Genomic DNA, 23872 nt, shown 5'->3' on the forward strand with positions numbered 1-23872 from the left:
TATGAGGTGTTTGTTGTGTGTAATATTTACACAGTTCACTGTGAGTTCCCATCATATGGCTGCCAGGCTGATATCGGCTTTTGCCAAATAATCTGGAATTTACTGAAACTGAGAGAGAAGTTAAAATCAAAATGGTCATCTTGGGATAACTAAATAATTCACTTCCATATAGAAGTTTTATGTAATTATTCACAAGATATTTCTAGTATCAAGATAGTGAAATCCTTAACCCTGTATTTACCTTCTATTTTAATCATTTCTAAAAACTCAAAATCTCTCCATCATGTTCACAGATCTAAACTAGCCATTTTATATAATTTAACAGATCTTGTGACTGACGTGTTCTGCAGTATCAGCTAGTAGCTAAACAGCTACTAAAACACTGATAAACACACCAGCTGTCCTCAAACTGTCCGCAGGTTCACCAGAAGTTAATAATGGTGTAAATAGATCATAATCATCTGACCTGCTCAAGTATGCTTAAGATAAACTGAAGACTTCATAGTTATTATAGTATTTGTAGCGCATATCATTAGCATGCTAATGCTAACTCTATCATCCACCAAAGCTAACACTAGCAAATACCACTAATACTAAAATAAGAGCATTTAACATTTATATACTAACCTTATTACTAAGACAGTAATGTTAAAGTTAGCACAACAATGCTAACATTAGCATAATAATACTAGCATTACTGCACCAATATGTTAACATTAGCATTAGCATATGCCCAATATAATGGTAGCATGTCATGGCTAACAATTACAGGACATGCGCGTGTTTAAATCCTATTTATGATGTGTGTTTTTTTCTTGTTTTGGTGTGGTAGTGTTGTTTCTGTATTATTCATTCATTTAATTTCTGTTTTCATAATGATCCATCAACCTGCTTGGATATGTGGAGGGAAATTAGCTTAATGGCTAAATCTGGTACATTTACTGGTTTTAACCATTGTCCCATTTTAAAAGAAATAAATCAAAACAAATTACTAATAGCAGTGCTGTAACATTAACATTAGTGTAGACCAATGCTAATCAAAGCTAGTATTAGGACTACTTCACCTGCATTAGTGTACTAACATGCTAATTTTACCATTGATGCACAGTACTAAAGCTAAGATTAGCTCACTAATGATAATATTAGTGTGCTTTTACTGTGCACTAATACTCATGTAAATGTCTAATAATTGCGCGTTTAAACAATAATAATAATTTTTAACAAAAACAAAAAGCAGCTTTGTTTTCCTTTTCAGTCAGAGTTTTAGGAGGTTTTAGGAGGTTTTTAGGAAAATTTGACCTAAAATCAAACCGCCTCTTATTCAGCTGACGACTTTTTTTATTATTATTATTATTATTGTTATTATTATTATTATTATTTAGACACGTAGTAAACACAGGTGATACGTCTGACATTTTCATCAGAAATAATTTGTTGACATATTTTTATATGTGCTCCAGTTTAATTTATTATGAACAAACTTTTCAATTTCCATCATAATTTTATTTTTGGATTATAGATTTTTTGTTAGTTTAGACTTTTGAAGCAATATTCTGCTCTTCCTTAAGTTGTCTGTCAGCATTTACATGAATTCAAACCTGTAATCTTTGGACATATATGAAACATTCTGTGATTCAAAGAAAAAATTAAATAAATCATATTTTGTTGTTTTTCATTAACAGCTACTCTGTAGTGTTTTTGTTTTTGGACTTTTCTGCCGAAAATATTTCAACATTGAGGATTTTACTATTAAAATTACATGGTGAAAAAGTCCAACATAAATTTTCTAATTCACTCTTTAACAACTGTGAAAAGCAGCTGGATGGTAGAAACCTGCAGAACATCTTATCTCCCACTTAATGAAACCCGTCTGCACGCTGCTGAGGTTAATGAACCGAGGTTAATCATTTCCAACATAAAGAGGAAGCAGGAGGACTGTACTCCTGATTCCAGGGAACAACTTATTAAAACCCTGTTAACTACTCACATTTATCTGTGCACAGTTGTTAGAGCAGCAACATGTTGCTCGTTATGGATCTAAAGCTGCAGAACACCTTCTGTCAGGTTTGCACTGGGATTCAGTAGAAAAGCTGCTCTGTGGCTGATGAGACTCTCTGTCCACCTCCAGGCCACTCACAGACAGTTTCTATTAAAATCAGGCAAGATCAGCCTCTCAGAGGGACGTGTGTGGGCCGCAGAGCTGAGCAAACGTCTAACAGAATTACTCACATGAGTCCGGGACGTTCCACATGTGGGCTGAAGCGTCGTGAGCACATCAGAACTCTGCTGATGGTCCCAGATGTTCCTGTCAGGGTAAACTTTCCTAAAACTCTTTGTCTTTGTGCAACTGGAAGGTTTAAACATTGAAATAATGTGAGTTTCCATTGCGTGATAATGCTTACCTTGCTGGTTTATTAGAGAAGTAAGTATCTGCACATGGAAACCGTTTGAAATCCCAGATGATCGGGTCATACGATCATACATAGACAGAACTTAATGAGATGTATCACCACTCTGTCTGGAAGAAGACCGGGTTATGTTGAGGATCCGCTCAGGAACCATCATGGCTCCAAGTATGGGACACCAGTGTAGACGTCCACAGTGAAGCTCCGGCTCCAAAATGGACACCTTCTAGTTGGAGTTGTCCTCCTGGACAATCTAAATGTCTCTGGAGAAAGGTTCGATGGTCCTCCGAGACAAAGACTGAGCTGCTAGAACACAGCAAGAAGAGGAACCTTTAAACGAGTCACGGTGAGGCTTTGGACCATAATGACACCATAACCTCCACCAAGCATGGTGGTGGCACCATCATGCTGTGGGAAAACAAATGGGGTAATGAAGGAGGAAGACTATCTCCAGGTTCTACAGTTTCACCTCAAATAAGCAGCTAGATAGTTTAAACCAGGACCGAGGTGGTGGTCCAACAGAACAATGACTCCAAACTGGTTTTTGACCAGTTCTTTTAAATCGGACCAGCATGAAGGTTCTGGAATGGCTCGATTGTCCAACCTCCACCCTGCTGGAATAATTGGCACTATGGTTAAACCATGAGTCCAAGGAAACCATTTTAAATGAAGTCTACCAATTCTGCTGTGAGGATGGTCCAATAGCAGCCAGAAGGTGATTTACTGTCAGGATGAAGCTGTTAATCTACAGAAACGGCCGGTTTCCTCCTCAGCTGCATTCAGTGGAAACAGTCGTGGAGTTTGGTGTCAGATCTCTGTTTTTATCTCCTGTCCTCTGATGAGTGCAAAGCTTCAGGCGTCTTGGATTGTGTGCAGAGAAAAAGCCGTCAGCCCGGGCATTGATCCATATCGATCTTCTTCTCTCACACTCTCCAAACTTCATTTAACGGTCCAGGAGCTGCGATCTTCCCTCCAGCTGCAGCGCCATGTTCACATCTGTGTGATCAACACTTCACGGAACAGATAAATGAGATTTTTTTTTACTTTTTGTTGACTTTAGGTGATGAACTCAGTACCTTCGTCAACGTTTGTCTGTGATCCAGACGTCTGAAATGTGACTTTAGGAGAAATCACAAAAAAGCCGAAATATTTCATGTTTTTGGTGTTTTTCTGAAATCTATAAATAGTCTGTTTGAAAATCAGCTGATTGCGGTTTCTTCCGCCGACACGAACATTAATCCAGTATTTTCTCATGCTCTCACTTAAATGCGTCATGCTGCCGTTGTTCTGCAGGTAAGAAGCTTCAGGAGGAACTTGAGGAACCAGACTGTTGTAGGTTGTAGATCCGTCCGTGTTCGCTGAACATGAATCTCTACCAAACCCTTTAAAGGCCGCCGTTATTCCTGCTGCCTCTGCACCCTCTTCCTTCCACTAAACTTTCCGGATGGAGCTGGGTTTGGTAACACGGATGAAGGATGGAGTGAGCACTCCTGCTTTGCCCAGATCCTATGTTGGAAAACTGGGTGAACTTTCTAGAAATAAAGATCTTTTTTGAGCATCGGCTTCAGAGAAAGGAGCAACGCGGGAACACAGCCAGTCGTTCTGGTTATAGTTTTTTTTTCTGTTTTCTGTGTCAGTAATAGACGTCTGCTGTCATCTCTTGTTAATAAATAACAAATGCTTCTTATTCTTTCTCGGTGGGCCAAATAAAGGAGAGAGTTTGACTGGAGCTGCTGTCTGATCGTGTATCAGGATTTTAATCTCCTCCAGCCGTCATGTGTAGCATTTGTGTGAAAACTAACCGTAGATAGAATTCACAGAGACAGAGCTGGAGTTTCTGGTGCTTTGAGGAACAATGCTGGTCAGAACTGGAGCAGAAGAACAACGTCTACCTGAACGCTGCCAGACCTTCAGCTCATTTAAATTAATTTTTGTTCATTGTGTTGAGTTACAGGCACAACAAGCTCACCGCAGAGAGCTTTTAAATCTCTGGGTGTGGTGACGGTTTGTTAGGTCTCCAGGCCACTGCTCTCAGCGTTTCTTTTCTAAACCAGTGAATCTTTATTTTCTGAACTCACGGTGGACCTGGAGACTTCGTCGTCTCTGCTTCCGTCTTTGGTTGCCGGTCTTCTCCTCATCGACCTGCGTATTGAGCTGCTTGTTCTCGGTTTCTTTCCTTTATGCTTTCTTGCATGTGTTCCAGCCAGAATTCATGAAGACGCTTAAAACAGATCAGATACGTCTTTTAAGGTTAAAGTTTTTTGTAAAAGCAACAGTGAGAGAAAATGTAAATACTTATAATCAGGGGTCTGTGCTCCGTCTGACATGGATGAAGATGAGGCGTTCACAGACTAAGGGAGGCGATGTTTCCCTCTCAGCATAAAATCCACCTGAAAGCTGCTCTGAAAGCCCTGAGCAGATCTGCAGGACACACTCACAGCCGCCTGTCATCCTCTAAATTGCTGGTTGGTTTCCTGCCGTTTGAGAAAAGCGTTCAGGCTGAAGGAGAAGAGTTGAGGAGAAGAACGAGATAAAAGGTCTGAGGAGGACACAGACAGCAGGTGCAGACGTTTGACACCCGGCTTTTATCCCTTCAGTGGAATTGGATTAAATTTGGCTCAGATTCTGACAGAGAGTCAGGAGGCGGTGATTTCATCTCTGCACAGACTCTCAGACCCATTTTGTTATTAGCTTGATGGCTCGTTGCTCTCCGTCCTGCAAACTGCTTTATGAAATGAAGGTTTTCATTCTGAAATGTTTCTGCAGGTAAAAAAAAGCCGTCTACAGCTGAAACTGAGGGTCAAACAGACTTTTAGCTTTTAGCGTGAGCTTCAGAGAAACGGCTGCGTGGGACTGGGCAGTTAAAATAGACGGGTCAGAAATCAGAAGATCTGGTCATCAAACAGAAACAGGAAGTCCACTGGAGCCTGGTCGAGTTTTATACACTTTAAAAGGAGTCAAAGCACAAAAATAAACAGAGAAACAGAAGAAATTTGTGTCGAGAAGCTTAGAAATGAAGCTTTAATTTATTTAAATAAAATTTAAAATTCTTCTTCTAACGTATAAAGCCCTTAATAATCAAGCTCCATCATATATCAGAGCTCTGATTACCCCGTATGTTCCTAACAGAGCACTTCGCTCTCAGACTGCAGGTCTGCTGGTGGTTCCTAGAGTCTCTAAAAGTAGAATGGGAGGCAGATCCTTTAGCTATCAGGCTCCTCTCCTGTGGAACCAACTCCCAGTTTTGGTCCGTGAGGCAGACACCCCGTCTACTTTTAAGACTAGGCTTAAAACTTTCCTTTGTGACAAAGCTTCTAGTCAGAGTGGCTCATGTTACCCTGAGCTACCTCTATAGTTATGCTGCTATAGGCTTAGGCTGCTGGAGGACATCAGGTTCTATTTCTCTCTCTCTGCTGAGTTCTCCTACTGCTCTCCAATCTGCATTGTTTGTTGTTATTTCAGCTTTTAACTTTTTTCTCTCTCTCTTTTTTCTTCATAGAAGGTACACCTGGTCTGGTGTTCTGTTAGCTGTGACATCATCAGGGGAGGCAGATCATCCTCTATTACCATCTAACATAGAAAGTACTCCTGGGTCAATGTGAGCTTATGTGCTTTCTGTGTCTCTGCTCTGTCTTCTCTACCATAGAAAGTACTCCTGGGTCAATGTGAGCTTCTGTGCTTTCTGTGTCTCTGCTCTGTCTTCTCTAACATAGAAAGTACTCCTGGGTCAATGTGAGCTTCTGAGCTTTCTGTGTCTCTGCTCTGTCTTCTCTAAGCCCCAGTGGGTGGAGGCAGATGAGCGTTCACACTGAGCCTGGTTCTGGTTCTGCTGGAGGTTCTCCTCCCTGTTAAAGGGGAGTTTTCCTCTCCACTGTCGCTTCATGCATGCTCAGTATGAGGGATTGCTGCAAAGCCATCAACAATGCAGACGACTGTCCACTGTGGCTCTACGCTCTTTCAGGAGGAGTGAATGCTGCTTGGAGAGACTTGATGCAACCTGCTGGGTTCCCTTAGAGAGGAAACTTTCTCACCAACCTGGAGGATCTGATGGAAGCTGACTTTGGAAAGAGCCTTGAGATGACGTGATGAAATGGAGCTTTATAACTCTAATTTTATTGAATTAAAATTTAACCTTAAACTGGATCATCTTGGGTCACATATATTGTGCAGAGTTTGATATCAAACACAGCTTCTTGGTCTTCAAGCTAAACTGTAGACGTCCTGAAGCGGGTCAGAATGTGGGATTTACCGTCAGGCTGGAGGACGAGAAGTAGAAACGCTGCACAGCTCCAAAAAAAGAGGGAACCCTCCACTGAGCTGATGTCCTGTTACTTAAACCTGCTGACTGTGAAGAACTGCAAGAGGTGCATTTAATGTCCAGTAACTGCAGTAGGAATTCAGAGCTTCTAGGCTTGTGAGAAAAGGGTTGATTTAAACGGTCTGATAAAATCTGTTTTCTTCTGAATATGTCCTGCAGGTGCAGTGAAGCAGCGATTCAGGAGCAGAGTGGTCCGAGGAAACGTTGCAGTGCAGAAGAGCTGCAGCAGCGGGTTCCCACTGACTGATTCCCCGTTTCCACAGTGAGCTGCTTTCTCCCCGCTGACTCAGCGCTCTGCGCAGGTTGTTGGAGGCTCAGAGCAAAATAACCATCGAGTCTCAGGGCCGCGTCTGCAGGAACCTCAGATGAAGAACAACCAGGACAGTAAGTCCACCCCTCATGACACTTTGATCCGATGGAAGAAGTCCGTGTTGCGCTAGTTTAACAGGTTAGTTTTACTGTCCCCTGAAAATAACTCATCCATTAACCCCTCAACCACTGGAAACAAAAATAACACAAAATGCCCAACTTGTGCCCTAACTGTGAATATTTGGTGTGGCAAACATTCTTTTCCAGCTCTGCCTTGGGTCCCTTGGGCCTGGAGTTCACCAGAGTTTCACAGATTGCCACTGGAGAATGTTAGAGACCTTTCTCCACCTTCCTTCTGCGGGACGCTCACTGGAGACTGGAGACGTGTCCGGCACCTCTACCCTCAGTCTCTTTAGCAAGGCAGCGGTGGTCTTGGAAGTGTTTTGGGTTTCTGGCATCGTGTCGCAGTAATTTAAGGTGACAGCAGATTTAAACTGTTGTAGAGGCTGAACACCGACTGCTGTCCCATGAAAAGATGAATATCTGCATAAATGTGAGGATGCCTGAGGATGATCTGCAGGACGGGTTTGGAGGACATTCAGGGTTTCTGACCGGGAACCTGTACGGTGTTGGTTCTGAATACAGAACCAGTATAAACCCGTTAAGTAGTCGGCAGAACCAGGTAGCGCCTCTGATGGGGAACTCACAGGAACCCACCTCTCTGACGGTCTCCTGGTTCCTCTGAGACGATGGTGGCCATGGAAGAAGGTTGACCTGATGTCTCCTCAACCATTTCTGTGTTGATGCGTCAAGAAGTTCTGGATCATTACGAAGAACCCAAAGACGACCCATTTCAGTCCTGCCAGAGGACAACGGGTGTTTATGTTGATGGTTCTGAGCCGCAGCGTCATGGATTCTCCACCGTAGATACCTGGAGTGTCATTTGCTGAGAGGTTCTGGACCAGAGCTCACAGGTCCAGTTAAAGTCCAGTAGCTCTCATGTTTGTGATGGAGAGAAAACAGCCAGTTGTTCTGTAGACAGATGGTTGCTGCAGATCTGGGCTGGGTCGGGCCTGCAGTCCATTCCTCACTCATTACTCTTTTCCTTCCACTAAACTTTCCTAATGGATTTGGACTCATTACTCAGACTGAGATGTCCTCCTGTGTTGCGCAGATTTAGGATCCGTGTGGAAAACAGGCCTGACTGCCTATGAACTGGACCTGCTGAGGTGATATTTGATACATTAGATTGTTTGGGTTTATTTTCAGAACTTTAACACCTTTTTTTTGGGCCGAGGATGAAATCTACGAACGCTGATCTGCTCCGGCTCTGCCTGGTTTCTGTTTTTCATCACGTTCAGCGGGAGATGGCATCTCCATCAGTTCTGACACGCATGATGAGCTGTGAAGTGAGCTGTGAGCGGGTCAATAGAACCGGCACCATTACACACCTCATGGGTAATGACAGCCCACAGACACAGCAGCAGAACGGAGGTCTGGGCTCACCGTGACACATTACAGCTTTCTTCTGCTCATTTTCTCTCATTTCCCGCTCCGTGTACAAAATGTTCTGAGGACAAACCCGTTTGGTGTCATGCTGCTGAGATAAACGAAGGTTCTGTTTCTGAGAACAGAACCTCTCTGCAGCTTAAACAGAACCTCAGCAGAAGCACCGAGGTTCTGCCTGCTCCTGCCTGACGTTGCTCCTGCAGATATTTTGGGCCTGAACTTGTGCAACAGTTTTCCAAACAAAGGGAGCAGTCAGAACCGGCTGGGCACCCTGAGGTCCTGGCTGTGGTTCTGGGTGAGACCGGGTCATGCAGACTCATCATGACTTGTTTCTCTGACTCATGGCGGCGGAACCGGCAGAGATCTTCAGTCGCCGCCTTCCTGTTTACGCTTTGAGCTCCTGAAGAAATATGACGTCTGGTAAACCTGAGAAGGTCCAACATTAGGCATCAAAGCCTGAAGCTTTTTAGGGAATAAAACACAGAAAGGAAATGGTTCTGTTCCATCAGCGAGAGCAGAAATGATCCAATAAACAGCAAAGTTCTGCTCTGAGATATTTTTATTTCTGTCAGCTGAGCTCCTCCGCCTTCATAACGGCTGAACGGGGGAAAGGTTTCTAGTTCTGCCCTAATGAAAGTTTTTTTTAAATTATAGACAGTCAATCTGTATCAGGGAGCAAGTTCAGTTTAGGAATGTAGAGGTTTTATTTATTCAGGCAGTTTCTCCCACAAACACAATCAACAGAATGTTTTGATCAGTTAAGAGGAGGAAACACTTCTGGTCATTAAAATATAACAAAAAGAGCAACCAGGGTTATTTACAGCAAGGCAGAATGTGTCTGCAGGCAGCATCTGTTAATGTTTGGATCCCATTTCAGACCAACAGCGCCACCTATAGGCTGAACATCCATCCATTTTCCTACATACTTGTCCCTCATGGGGTGCTGTGTCTATCTCCAGCATGGAGTTAGAATGGAGTTAAATTAGCTAAACTAATTCAGAACAACATCTGGTATGTATTTCAATCCATTAACAATGCAAATCCTGAGTTAAACACACATTATTTGATAAAATAACATTTTAAAGAATTATTATTTGCTCAGTAAAATCAACACCTTTAGGACGCTTGATTTTATTAATGCAATTATTTCTCGGGGAAATGATTAGGCTGGAATTGGTAATTTAGGATTAAACCACCAAGTTAATAACATCGACCGGAAATGACGTGTCAGGCACTTCCTGGAGGTAATGTTTACCTTAGCTTGGGTTTAATCCTAACGTTACACAAGCATCATTAAATCAACATTAATATTCCATATTAATGATGTAATAACACTCATAGCATTAGCGAACAATGGTGGAGTGAAACCAAAACAAGCATTGTGTTTAAAATGAACCATAGTTGTGTTTACTAGAATGTTATCTGGGAAGCTAATAGCGCCATGCTAGCGGACATTCGGCGCTAATTTAAAAGACTTTTAAGATCTATTTAGTCGTAATGAGTGGACCGGACAACACAAACATTTGTATCCCATCGATATATAAAATTCCTTTTGAAATAAAGTTTGTTATAACCATAAAAACACATTCATATTGATTCATACTACATCAGCAAAGCTTGATTTCAAAGAAGCTAGCGGGCACTAGCCTGTAAGCTCAGGGGCATTTATTAAGTCAAACCATAAAAAAAGTAAAACTATTTTAAATAAACCATTTGACTTAGTTCCTTGGTGTCTGTAAATGTCTCACATTTCTTTGTGGTTTTTAATTTAGTCTGATTTTTCCTCATGGCGTGATTGCAAAACATCAGCAACAGGTGAATCTAAAACAGTCAGAAACATCAGAAGGTTTTTATTTTTGTCATTAATACCTAAAAAACTGAATTCATGTCTAATATAATATAAACTCCACACAGAGTAAAACATTTCACAGTATTTTCCCTTAAATTATATAATTCTGGCTTCCAGCTTGATGAAAACCTCAAAATTTGCATCTCAGAGAATTCAAATATCGCATCAGATCAATAAATGTGATTTTATAGATGAAAATGTGGACCTTCTGAACAGCGAGTTCAGGTTCTGGGCCTCATTTCTAAAATATTGTTTAAAATATTGTTCTAAACGACAGTTTTGCGTACACCCAAAAAAATCCTGATCTATAAAACCATGTGGAACCAACTGGACCCGATCTTTTGGTACCAGGTTCCTCTTTATATTCGGTGGGCTCAGACCATTTAGAGACTAAAAGAATCTAAAAATGGAACCTAAACTGAACGGGCCGCCGGTCAATGAGGCTAAAACTGGAGTAATGAGGTCTCTCTGTCTTTATGAACCAAGGTAGAAGAACTCGGTTCTACAGCAGCTGGAGCCGGACGGGTCGTTATAAAAGCAGGGATGACAGTGGTACCTTTGGCAGTGTGGGTCGGTACCAAGTGCTGCTGGAAGATAAAATCAGCAGAACGAATGTCCTGCTAGACGCTGCGTTGTCTGTGGACTTCAGAGAACCCAATGGACCTTCACTCACTCTGGGAACTTCTCACTGGACCTCAAGCAACGTAGATCCTGGTACCTTGACTTCCAGATGAAATTCTAAACTTTCACATGAAAACAGGACTTGGGACCGCTGAGCAACAGTCCAGGTTCTGTTCTCCTGAGTCCAGGTAAGACGCCTCTGAGGTTGTTTCTGGTTCAGGTGTTGCTCGACATCAGAGAAGCGTCATCGATGGCCCATGTTCTGGATCAGCCTCTGTGGACCGGCTCCTATCTCCCCCAAACATTCCAGCGCTTTGCGTTGGTAAGTTTTCATTTATCCGGGTCATGGCAACAGCAGTCAGTAGCAACGCAGAGTTATAGCTCTGCTGCTGTTTCTGCCTCCGTGAGCTTAGAAACAGCAGCGCTCCAGCTGCAGGTTGCTCCGTGTGAGCAGCCAGAACTGACAGAGACTCCTGGAAAGCTGTCAAAACATTTTCAGGAGAACTGAGCGAAGGATTTAAGAGCTGATCCATCTTTCTACACCTCTGCAGGCTGCGGTTATCCTTCCACTCAACCTTCCATTCACCTGCCTGGATTCTTATTGGTCTGCTGTAATGTTCACATTTTCTCATAAACTGAATGTTGGCTCCACCTGGATGAGCTGAACTTAATGAGTTTATTTAGTGAAATCATTTTTCAACGATCTTCTGAATTCTGATGGTTCTGAAATGTGACCCATTACATTCTGTATTAATTACCCCAGCCATGGACCTGGCCCATGATTTAGGCTGTTCACTCCTTTATTTAGTCTCCAGCTGTTCTCTGTCCCGGTTCTAGAGCCCGTCAGGTCCACTGGATCGCTGTCTGTCCTGCAGCCAGGGTCCACAGTACCAAACTCTGAGCCCTCTGCATGCAGAACCCTGAGATTAAACCAGAGTTGGGTTCTGGTGAACTTCTTCTGGGTTTTCGCTCCATGTTGGGTCTCTTGGTTTCCTTCTTGTTGTGTCGCCCAGTTTCATTCTGTTTTATGTTTTTTAGTAGAAGTCTGTTCTCTTATCATGTTGCATCCCTGTTGGTTGTTGTCTGTCTGTCTGTCCTTCTCTGTCTCTCTAACGGTGGTCGGCATGAAGCTGCAGCCGGAGCAGCTTTCTACGTTTTACGTGTTTCTCCTCTCCAGCTCTGAGGTGTTCTGTGAAGGTTCTGCAGCAGAGCAGACGCAGGATTAAGATCATCCACATCCTTCTTCTCCCGCCCCGTCAGCAGCTTATCCCCCACACATGGAGACTGCCCTGCAGAACCATGCAGGAGTGGGTTCTACACGTTCTGCCTGCAGCAGGAAGGTTCATGCATGTTCAGCATCGTGTTTTTGCTTTAAATGAGTTTAAATGCAGATGCCTGAGGTGAATCGTTAATCTGAGGGCAGCAGATTGAACCCGCTTTGGATCTTTTTGCTTTTTTTGTTGAAGTTTAGGTTTCTATAAATAATCTTTTCTCCAGCATCAGTGGAAACATGGCAGCCACACCCATCAGGTTCTGTGTGACGGAGCTCAGTGTGATGAACTTTAAAGGAAACTAGAGAAGCTCCTCCTCCTTCATTAACCCCTTATCTGAAATATTGTGAAATCATTTTGATTAAAGTGTTTCATCACTGCTCTAATTCTTCACTTGTTCTTACAGGAAAATGTGACCCAGATTAAAGCTGAAGGTGGCGTTGTGCTGCTTCTTTTAATGCGTAGCGGCTTTACTCATCCAGATCACTGTAGATCAGCCTGGATCCATATCTAAGCTTTTCAGGGGAGAGAAATAATAAATGTGATTTGGGTTTAGATTCTGCTTTACAGGACATTTAATTAAATGTGTATTTATTCCAGTGTGAAATCCTTGGAGACAAAGATGTTTATTCTAAAACCTGAAGCCTGTTTGATCCTCCGGCCATCTGCAGAGGAAACTATTTAACCTTTCATTCATTTTAAATATTATTATTTTTTTCTGAGGTCTGGTTCTGAGTTTATTCTCGCAGGTTACATAAAATCTTCTTTTTATTCACTTTAAAGGTGACATGCTTTGTCTCCATCTAGTGGCTGCAGCCTGGAACTGCACCCATACTACAGCTGCAGCATGTGGACACAGCTTCATCGATCCATGGTCTCATCATGAAGGGTTGCTGGTGCCTTAACTAACATCTGGAGAGAACCAGAACAGGTTCTTACATCTTCTTGTCCCACCAGTCAGGTCAGAACCTACTGACCTACTGATGAGGTTCTGGTCTGTAGAACCAGATAAATCAGGTAAAATATCATCACGACCCTCCAGGAGAAACTTGAGCTTCAGACTGACCAAACAGAACTTTGACATGGCTCCGTGTCACCGTTCAGGGTGTCGGGTCAGTGAACAGATGTTCTGGGAGACTTCAGTGAGGTCCAGACTGTGATGACCGGGTCAGAACATCTGCACAGCTGCAGCTCTGTGGGAGGTTTCTCATATTCAGTCCATGGAGGCTCCAGGACCTCAGCAGGAGGTTCTGGAGCCAGAAACCAGGTGACCTTTAGAGGTTTAGAGGAGACCCAGATCTTTAGGGGTTCTGACTGATTTAAATACCAGAGAAGGACCTGAGCTCAGGTCATAAAGGTAGAAAAAAGTTCAACTTTGTTCCAAAAATCTCTTTATTGGTAGCAGTTTTAGATTCACTAAGCACAAAGCAAACATAGATGTTAGTGAGACGTCTCCTCCAGCAGCCCAGACTACATCTTCATTCTGACCTCTGACCTCTGCAAGCAGTCGGGTTTCTGAAGAACATCTTCAGCAGCTGGACTAGGAACCACACACACACACACACACACACACGTCCTCAGGTTCAGCTGCTGCTCTTCATGTTCCTCTTCTTCTTTTTCTTCTGGACCTGCTTCGTCGAGGAGGCAGCTGGTTTGTTCGACCCTTCAGAAGGTTGAGTGGACTTTTCTGGTACCTGTTCTGGTCCGCTGACAGGCTGGACCTGCATGTCCTCCACTGGCAGCACCGGTTTCACCTCACAGGTCTCCTCCAGACATTCTGTCTTCAAAGCTCCTGCTTCTGGTTCCACCTTGGCTCCTTCTGCTTCTGGTTCCACCTTGGTTGGTTCTGACTGCTGGACTAGTTGCTCCTCTCTGACCAGGACTTGGGTCTGGACCCGCCCCGCCTCCAGAACTCCTGCAGGCTCTGTTGGTTCTGACTTTGTTCCATGCGGTTCTGGAGCCTCCAGCAGAGCCACAGATGGATCTTGAACCATCTGGTCTTCAGCAGACTGTGTGAAGCCTGGCTCTGCAGCTGGAGACTTTCCCTCTTCCACTTGAGCCGGGACTGGAACCGGATCTTCCTTCATCTCGGTTCTAGTTTGGAACTGAGCGATGGCGGAGACCACCAAGTCGTTTCCTGCGTCCGACTCATTTTTCTCCTCTTGCTCCTCGCCGCCCTCCGGCGTGGCCAACAGGGAGGCGGCGAACTCCTGCAGTTTGGCCTGCTCCTCCCTCAGACGGGCGATGTTCTCCATCAGGACCGGGTCCTCCTCTTGGAGCTCCTGGAGACCCTCCAGATCCGGGATGGCGGCTTCTTCAGGAACTTCTGAGTTCTCGGTGAAGCTGGACAACATGGACGGGAGGTTGGCGTTGGACTGGCGGACCTCTCTGATCTTGTCATAAAGCCCTTTCCTCTCTTCCTGCAGAGCGTGACACAGCTTCTCCAGCTTCTGGATCTTCAGGACGAACAGGTCGTACTCTTTGCCTTTCTCTGTTCTCTGTGGGAATGGAGAGAGTCAGAAGCATTAAATGGAAAACTAGGATTTACTGATGAAAACCTTCTGCCACTGATGGACACAACTGTTGTCCTGAACTGTTCCCAGTCTGGTTTCTAAGTTCTGGTTTAAGTTCAGAGTTTCTGAGGTAAGTGGAGAGTGTTGTTTAGTCAAGTTATCTGCAATGAGGACCTTTAGATTCCTCCATGGGATCCCACCAGACTGACCTCCCTGGCTCTGCAGAGACTACGTCTCTTTATGTGGTCGCTGAGAACTCTGTGGCACTAACTGGACTATCTGCACCATCATCTGGTCCGTTGATTGTTGCAATACATCCTACAGATACTTGAACTATTCATGTTGACTGACACAGAACTTTTATGTATAGAAAATGTCTTTTTTTTTGGTTTGTTGCTACATTCCTGACAAATGTTAAATACCTATATTCATAAATGTTTTCTTCAGTTTTTCATTGGAGTCTAGCAATGGAATTTCGCTCAAATGTACATTGTGAATGTGCAGCTGAATGGTAGTAAAGTCTAAGTCTACCTGTCTTTAATTAAAGCAGGTAAGACTTCTGAAAGGAGGGCCTGTTTGAACCCCCAGAGGATCAAGAGACAAGTGTCCAGAAATTTGGCTTTAAGGGATGAAAATAGGCACAAAAATGGATTTCATGTCACAGCCAGGACAGCAATGGTAAGCTGAGTCGACAGCCAGACCATCATGGTTGTCAGCTGTGAGAAAGCATGAAGTCTCTGCAGGTGAGACAACAAATTGCTTCAGTTTGGTGTTACCTTACATCTGCAGATCATTTATCAGTAATCAGTCCTGCAGAATAACCAGCAGGATGTTTTTTCTGTTACCGTCTGAGCGAAGTGAGCCACACATTGTCTCATACTGATTTCTCTACTCGTGTTTTTTGTCGCTGTGGGGAAACGGACTGATAGTTTGAGTCTCTGGAATGATGTTTTCACAGCTAAATCCTGGTGATGTGCTTCAAACTGTGCTCAGTAAACATGGACTGACTATGTGGAGAAAAGTGAGACTTTCAGCTGCTTCCATTCACTTCTGCAAACGTATCGGTTTCTATGACACCAGCAGCTCAGAAGATTCAGAACATCACATCAACTGTGAAGCATTTTGGTTCTGGTTCTGTCCAGTTCAGCCGTCTCCTCTCACCTCCTCAATCATGTCAATCAGAGTCTTGTTGCAGTTCTCAAACCTGGTCCTCCAGAGGTTGGCCTCTTTCTCCACCTTCTTCATCTTTTCTGTCATCTAAAGATGTAAAAAGATTAAATTTGTCATTTTTTCCTAACGGAGACGATTCCTGCAATAATCCCGCGGTGAGAATCTGCACCCAGATTTAGGAGAACGGTTCTAAAAGCTGCAGACTCACGTTGTCCATCTCCTTCTTGAAGCGGACGTAGATTTCGTTGCTCTTGGCCAGAGTTGCCTGAAACTCATCAAACTTCTGAGCGTAGAGGGTCAGCTGAGGACGGATGAGGAGAAGAAGTCACAAACATGGAAAGCAGAGAAGTTCTCTGACAGGAAACCTGAAACCCTGGAGCCCACAGGTGGACCTGTAAACCACGGAGCTTCAGGGTTCTCCTAGCAACCAGAAATCACACAGAGGCGTCATCCTCTCTGGTTTTACTGTCATGCAGGATCAACACGAGCTGCAGTGAAAACTTCAGATCAGGGCGAACAGAGTCTCTGTTTTGGGTTCAAATGCATCGCCAGGATTCAGTGAAACGTGGTTCTGGTACCATTAATGTTAAAACTAAACTTTCATTTTGGGACAGAACTTTGAATCCCTTCTTTCAGAGCTTTATGAATGTTCCTGATTGGATCCATTTAGGATGTTTTTGTGAAGGTTTGTAGTAAAGATCTGGTCAGCAGGTGGCGCTCTAGGCTTTATTCTACATGCATGTTTTTCTGCCGGCTGTCTAAACCGACTTCTGCTGTTTTTCAGCGTCTTCCACCTTCATGAGTTCCACTTCTGGAGGAAGAGCAACGTCAGTGCGTCAGCTGCACACCAGCCTCTAACGTCTTCTCGATGGAAGAGTGACAGGAAGGACGCAGAGAAGAGCTGCAGCCACGACGCAGACAGCAAACATCTGGAAGAAGCTGCTCTGATCACAGGAGAACCACAGCTGGACCTTTGAGCTACAGGGTGGTTCTGCAACGTTCTGACCTGATTCAGTTGGCCCATCACAGAATCTCTAAATTATTTAAAGTTTATAGTTGAAACGGGACAAAATGATGAGAAGTTTCATTTGTGTGAATGTTCTGGTTCTGTTAGAAATTATCTGCAGCGATCTGGATCACGGGGTTCTGAATCAGCTGGTCTGTCTGGCTGCTGAGACATCTGTCCACCCACGGTGATCCCTGGTGCATCAGGTCACGCCACGTGGTGCATCCTCCGGGTCTCCTCCTGACTGCTGCCCTCTGGTGGCCGTTCCCCTGCTCTGAAGTGGCCTGATTCACTTCTACTCCTGCTGAGCCGGCCTCTGTCTGTGTTCTTGGTTAGAATGAGCAAATCTGCAGATGCAACTAAAGTTTTCTACATTTCAGGAAGTCTTCCTGCACAGTAATAAGATTCAAAACCTCAGGTAGCACCAACAGTGTCAGGGCCGCTGGATGAACAGCCCATCCGGAGATCAGGGTACATGCAAGGAGGAGCCGATGTGGCCACCGGCAGCTCACTCTGGTGAAGGAATATCTGCAACAGCTACATGAAGTCTGAAGCATCTGCTTTCAGGTGCGTGCTACCTGTCCAGGTGGTTTGACGGTGAGTATTCACCTGTGCCTGCATGACAGTCGCCTGCTCTGTGAGAGTCTTAGCCTGCAGTTTCCACTCAGCAGCCTGAACCAGTAACTGGTTAGAGGGGAACAGAAACAGACACCCGGTTACAGACGGTCTTTACCTTCTTCTTCATGGCCAGCTCCTGCTCCTTCATAGCGAAGCATTTCTTTGTTTTGTCAATAGCCTCCCTAAGCAACTACGGCAACAGAGACAACACACAGTCAATGAGCGCGGCCTTCACAGGCCACAGGATCTGCTGGGCTACTGAACACATGGAGAGACATCAGGAAATACGCTGCTTTAATCTGCTGCTGCTGCTGCGAGGAGAACATGTTGGAGAAATGAATGCAACAACTTTTAGAACTCATTTCATAATGCAGGAACTTGTATGAACGAGTTCCTGCAGGAACACGGACGTTCTGCAGCGTTTGCATGAATCAACATCAATCCAACGACAGATTGAGTTCCTCTGCAGCCATTTCTAGAGCTGCTACGTCTGCAAACAGGGAGCTAGAAGTTAGTAAAACTTTCTTCAAATGATTCAATGATTTAAGCAGGTAAATAAGGTGAAATTACTATTTTGACCCCTGAAATATTATAATTAGATATTCTGCACTTGGAATAAGATGATGGAGGTGAGTTGTTCCTATTTTAAGTGCAAAAATCTTAATCCATTGGCAAATAATCTTATTTATCAGCTCAAATCATGGGCAAAACACTCATTTCAAGAAAACCTGTACTTACTTTAGTTTCCTTTTTGTAGAGTGATGTTACGGATAAAATCCCTGAACAACCTGTGCTGCCCTGCTGGCTGGGCTGACGGCTTTTTACTCACGTATTCTTTCTCCCGCTTGTGTTTCTCCTCGGCCTCGGTCAGCAGAGCGTTGGTCTGCTGCAGTCTGGCCTCGGTCAGTTTGTGCTGCAGGTCCTGGTGCTTGTTGATCTTCTCCAGACTCTGCAGGAGATGGAAGCAGTCTGTTAGATTCAGAGAGCAGGCGGCTGCTAGTGCTGCTAGAAATGATCCAAACTGTTTAAATAAATCTGACACATGCAGCAGCGACGGCACTTCCTGCCACTAAGAGTTCATCTGTTCAGTTTTATGTTTTTTTATTTTACAAAAATGGAGGAAATGTGGAGGGAGCTGAAGCTCTGAAAACTGAATTTAAGAGTTTTGCCAAACAAACATTGATACGAATACAATCAGCTTCTAACTTTAAAGTTTAATGGTGGAGGCTCAGACTGACCTCCTCCCTCCGCTCGTACTGGCTCATCAGGCTCTCCAGTTTGTGGGTCAGGTTGGTGTTCTCTTGGCACAGCCGGTCGTTGCGGCTGCTGTGCTGCTCGATCTGGGCCTGAATCTCCGTCAGCATCTCCTGGAAGTGGTTGGTGATCTCCTTCCTCTTCTCCTCATCCTCCCTGCAGCGCTGCAGCGTCTCCTCCTGCAGGAGAGACGGAGGCTCAAAGCTCTGAGGTCTGAACGGCAGAATATGAGGCTCTGCATCAGCAGCAGGCAGCAAGTTAACTGAATTTAGTTAAATAGTGACTCATTACAACCAGGTAAGATAGTAAATAATAATCAGAAATGTGGGATAAAAATTAGATAATTTAATTGATCATCAGTAGCAATATCAGTTTAATTGATTTGTAGATTTATTAATACATAAATACATTACTATACATCGTTGCTTGACTGGTAAATGCAGTGGCGGTTCTAGATCTAATTTACCAGGGGGGCCAAGGTGGGGCCAGTGTTTTTTTCACATGGGCACATAAAAGAATGAAATCATGAAACAGGGAAATATTTAATGGCTTAATAACATGAAGTGAGACACTTGTGGCTCTGGTGCTGCAGGTTTCAGATCCCTGATCTAGCAGATGAAAACTGTGATCCCAGCTCAATGCAGCTGAAGCTAAAAGTAAAACACCTTGATTTTTAAACCCTTGTTAGGGTGAAATTGTAAAGGTAAAAAAAAAAGGAAATTGGTCAAAGTGACAAATCAGGTGTGGTTTCTTCACCAAGGCATATAATCGTAAGAAGTTTATTTAATTTATGTCTTTAGTACAGGGGCCAGGACCATTTCTACAGGGGCACTGGCCCCCTGTGGGCCCCTGTCTAGGGCCGCCCCTGGGTAAATTAATTCATTAATGAGCAGATTTAATATTTTTGTTATATTAGTTTTTAAACTACCTTGTAGAAACAAAGTTTTCACATGTTTTCCTGTTAAAATGTTGAAGTTGTTCAGAGTTTGGATCAGTGGTTCTGAGAAGCAGTTCTTTATAACTAAACCTCATTCATCTCCTAACTGGCCGTAAACTCTGGGTTTTTTTGCTAAATAACGTGTGTGGGTTCTGTTTCCTCCGCTGGTTCTGGACCGGTTGTGCAGGCGGTACCGGTCCGTACCCTCATGGCGCTGTAATGCGCCTGCAGGTCTCTGCACAGAGCCTCCAGCTTGCTGCGGGCCGCCGCGCTGCAGCGGCGCTCGGCCTGCAGCTGCTGCCGCTCCTCCAGCAGGACGCAGAGCTTCTGCTGCAGAGCGCCCGTCCTCTGCGCGTCCCGGCGCCGCAGCGCCGCCTGCAAACACGCAGCGCCGTTAATTCACGCCCTACAGGCGGTCTGACGACGGGGACGCTCCTGTGGGCCTCACCAGCTCAGAGAACCTGTGGACCAGTTCCTCCAGCTTCTGCTCTGGAGACGGCAGCTTGTCCAGACTCTGGCTGATGAGGGAGATGTCTGCAGGGCGGAGAAGTTCAGCACATGTTGAGGAGATACTCAACAGTTTGTTTGGGGAAAGCTTTTCAGAACTAAGCTGAAGCATTAAATCCATATTAAAGGTAAAATGTTTGTTTTCTGAGATCCTCTGGCTGTCTCACCTGTCTCCACGTCTCCTTTCGCCTCCTCGGTCGTCTTTTCTGTCTCCGCGTCCAAACTCAGCTGCTGGATCCAACATGAGAGACATTTTGACACCAGGGAACAAACAGCAGAGGCTGAGCTAAACGTGAGGCTGCAGCTGCGACCTCTGACCCACCGGTTTGTCCTGCAGGCCGTCTGCAGAGCCGTGCACCCTCAGGATGTCCTGCAGCCGCCGGCCGAACTCCTCCATCGGGTCGAAGGAGTCTGAGGAGGCGCAGGTCACTGCTGCTCCTCCCTGCAGGGAGGAGGCCTGGCCCGGTTGGGCCGGCACCATCAGCTCAGCCGCTTCCACTGACGTCTCCATCCTCAGTTACTGATGGACAGCAGGGAAGGCTTCATTGTGTGTTTGGCAGTGACTTCTGCTGCTGCTACACCCGAATATATGTCAATACACACGCGTGTAAGCTATGTACAGGAGACATCCTCTGCCTTATTTCTTTTTGTATAACGAGGACACACTGTGTATATTTGATGCACCTCGTCCTACTTGACTCCTCTTTCCTATGATTACTGATTACTGAGCAGATGTGACATGTGAATTTCTCCAATGTGAGATCAATAAAGCTTATCTTATCTTATCTTGGAGCAGTGATGAAGATGAAACCGCCTGGTTCTGCTGACAGGTCCAAAAGTATTCCCCCCCCATGAGGTTTTCCACATGCTGGCCCAACCACAGAGCTCAAGGTTCTATCAGGCTCTAACCAACAGGGAGTCCAAGTCTTACTGCTGCTGTTCTCGTTCTGGTCTCAGAGGTTCTCCAGAGAACATCAGAGAACATCCAGCATCATGGAGACCAGGGAACCCAGCAGGAAGTTCTGGTCCAGTTTCCAGCAGGTCAGGTTCTACAGAACCTCCCAGAGTTCTGATCATCATGTGGACCTGGAGAGAGGATGGACCACCTGCAGACCTACCAGGACATGGACGTCCACCTGGACTGACAGGCTGGACCAGGAGAGCATTGATCAGAGAAGCAGGAGGACCATGGTGGCTCTGGAGGAGCTGCAGAGACCAGCAGCTCAGGTGGATTCGTGGGAGAGTGGGAAGAAGAAAGGAGGACCCTGTTTCCGGAGGAGGAAGTTTTATTTTTGGGTTTCAGAGACACTGACGCGCCACGATGAGTCGGTCAGAAACTCCAGCGAGACTCTGAAGTTTGGAGTTGAAACGATCACCAGGTGGAGAACTTTAAGGGGTGGGAATACTTTAGCCAATGCTCTGTGTCTAAAACTGTAAATAAATCTGCAGACTTCTGTGCATCAGCGACCAGCCTGCAGAGACGCTCCCAGAGTCTGACTCTACCAGAACCAACCGTGTTCTAACGGGCCGTGCAGAACCTCTGACCGGGTCCTGGCCTCAGTCCTCCCAGCAGACTGGGAACCAATCAGGCTGCTGCGTTACTTCCTGTTTGTGTCCAGCTGCTGTTTTCCAGCTCGGCTCTGACGGCTGCCCTCGTTACTTTATCTGCCAGGTTTAAAATTAGCCCCCCCCAACACCTGCTGTTGTCCCGTCTATTCTGAGGGCCTCCAAATATGGCGGCGCCGCCAGCCGCAGGCAGAACGCACAGGAACGGCCGGGTTTCAGGGGGAGAACCAGAGTTTCCTCTCTGCTTCTGCTTCATGTGGTTCTGGTCCACTTCCACCCCCCAGACCTCTGCCCTGACCTCCACCTGCAGCCACAGCTTTAAGTCCCGCCCCCTGCATTAAACCAACCAATCACAGCGTACACGGCAGGTTTTCAACATGTTACCTACATAAATAACTTGTTTACCAGACGAAGACGTTCTCAGATCATCCCTGAGGTCTGCTGGGTTTTATTAAAACTCTGAAACATCCTAAAACTCCAGCAGAATGTAGAATGAGCCAGAAAAAGGCGCCGGAAGGCAGAAATAAACCAGAGATTACAGCGAGGCGTTAGCAGCAGCCGTAGGCCGGAGAACTCAGAGAAATAAAGCAACGTGATGATGAAGATGCCTCAGTGAAGGCTCTTCAGACGTGAAACGGAGCAAAAAGGACAGAAACCAAGAAAGGAGGAGAAAGTCTTACCGGATCAGGGCGGCGAAGGAGAGGAGGTGAAGAGGAGAAGGCAGCAGGCAGAGGAAGGTCAGGAGGAGGAGGAGGAGGGTCCTGGTGACGAGAGGAGCGACAGCTGACCCCTAAAATAACCCCCCACCCACCACTGTTATCAACAAACATTTTACTTCTCAGCAATTAGCTCTAATTACTGGATTATTTTAAAGACAGGAGGCTCAAACATGACCTCGTCCTACAGATACGTCTCATTTATTCTTTATATTTACTGTATTTATTATATTTTCATGATCTACGTTCAGTTTAAGCTTAGTTTATATTTCTACATGACTCACTCTGTTTTTTTCTGACGATGATTCCTGTGTTCGTGGTGTGATTTATGACCTCAGATCGCTGCTTTACGACTGAAATGACATCACTAGCTAGAAATATGTCAGCAAATATGATTGATGGCAAACATATTATAAATACAAGTTATTATGATGATACAACAATAAAAATAATCATGTCAAGTGTCAAACTTAAGGCCCACGAATCCGGATCTGGGCCATCAAGGCATTTTCTCCGACCCTCAAGAACCAAAAAGGCACATCATGTCATTAAGTAGAGGCATAAATCCTTTTAAAGTTTATAAAGTGACTAAAACTGAGCCTCCTGTAGGGAATGTTGATTTTTTTTTAACCGTGTAGTAACAGCATTCGGCCACTAGATGTCAGATTTCCCACAACACATTAAAACAACCCAGAAATGTGCAGAAAGAGAAGAAGTGATGCAGAATGATGAGTTTAAAGTGGAACTCACCCCATTATCAACTTTCTTTGCAGATAAACGTTTAAACTGGCCCTAAGGTGCTACTTTTATGTTACTGTGATTTTTTTTTTAATTTTTATGTGAACTGAAATTACATGAAATCAAAAGCATCATTTATACAGGAGCAACCGGCCCTTTTAATAACTTCATGATGCCAAATTGGAACAATATAGAAATGAGTCTGACTCCCTGATCATGACCTTTTAAACGACCCTTTGAGGTGGAATGTCGTTTAAACAGCCGACTTCCTCAGTTTAATAAAAACCAGCAGTTGCTCAGTATGAGGGATTGCTGCAAAGATGAGCCTTCAGATTCTGGTTCTGCTGGAGGTTCTCCTCCCTGTTAAAGGGGAGTTTTCCTCTCCACTGTCGCTTCATGCATGCTCAGTATGAGGGATTGCTGCAAAGCCATCAACAATGCAGACGACTGTCCACTGTGGCTCTACGCTCTTTCAGGAGGAGTGAATGCTGCTTGGAGAGACTTGATGCAACCTGCTGGGTTTCCTTAGAGAGGAAACTTTCTCACCAACCTGGAGGATCTGATG

The 23872-nt window shown here is 44.8% G+C and overlaps 1 protein-coding gene across 3 annotated transcripts; it reads right to left on the bottom strand.

The window, feature by feature from the left end:
* Positions 1 to 13656: 13656 nt before the first annotated feature.
* On the bottom strand, positions 13657 to 22601 carry txlnba (taxilin beta a). Of its 3 annotated transcripts, none has more exons than XM_021322433.2 (11): positions 22534 to 22601; positions 20610 to 20807; positions 20455 to 20515; positions 20229 to 20314; positions 19985 to 20155; positions 18828 to 19022; positions 18419 to 18538; positions 17705 to 17779; positions 16174 to 16266; positions 15957 to 16052; positions 13657 to 14780 (listed from the first exon to the last, which is right to left on the bottom strand). In XM_021322433.2, the coding sequence occupies exons 2-11, from the start codon at positions 20796 to 20798 to the stop codon at positions 13866 to 13868; spliced, it is 2001 nt and encodes a 666-aa protein (XP_021178108.2). In that variant the 5' UTR covers positions 20799 to 20807; positions 22534 to 22601; the 3' UTR covers positions 13657 to 13865. The 3 variants fall into 3 exon arrangements, with proteins under 3 accessions (XP_021178108.2, XP_021178107.2, XP_021178106.2); XM_021322432.2 differs by lacking the exon at positions 17705 to 17779 and adding an exon at positions 17581 to 17655 and having other exon boundaries at positions 20455 to 20518; XM_021322431.2 differs by having other exon boundaries at positions 20455 to 20518.
* Positions 22602 to 23872: the final 1271 nt, after the last annotated feature.

Source organism: Fundulus heteroclitus, unplaced genomic scaffold (assembly GCF_011125445.2).
Source record: "Fundulus heteroclitus isolate FHET01 unplaced genomic scaffold, MU-UCD_Fhet_4.1 scaffold_36, whole genome shotgun sequence".
NCBI classification, from domain to species: Eukaryota; Metazoa; Chordata; class Actinopteri; order Cyprinodontiformes; family Fundulidae; genus Fundulus; species Fundulus heteroclitus.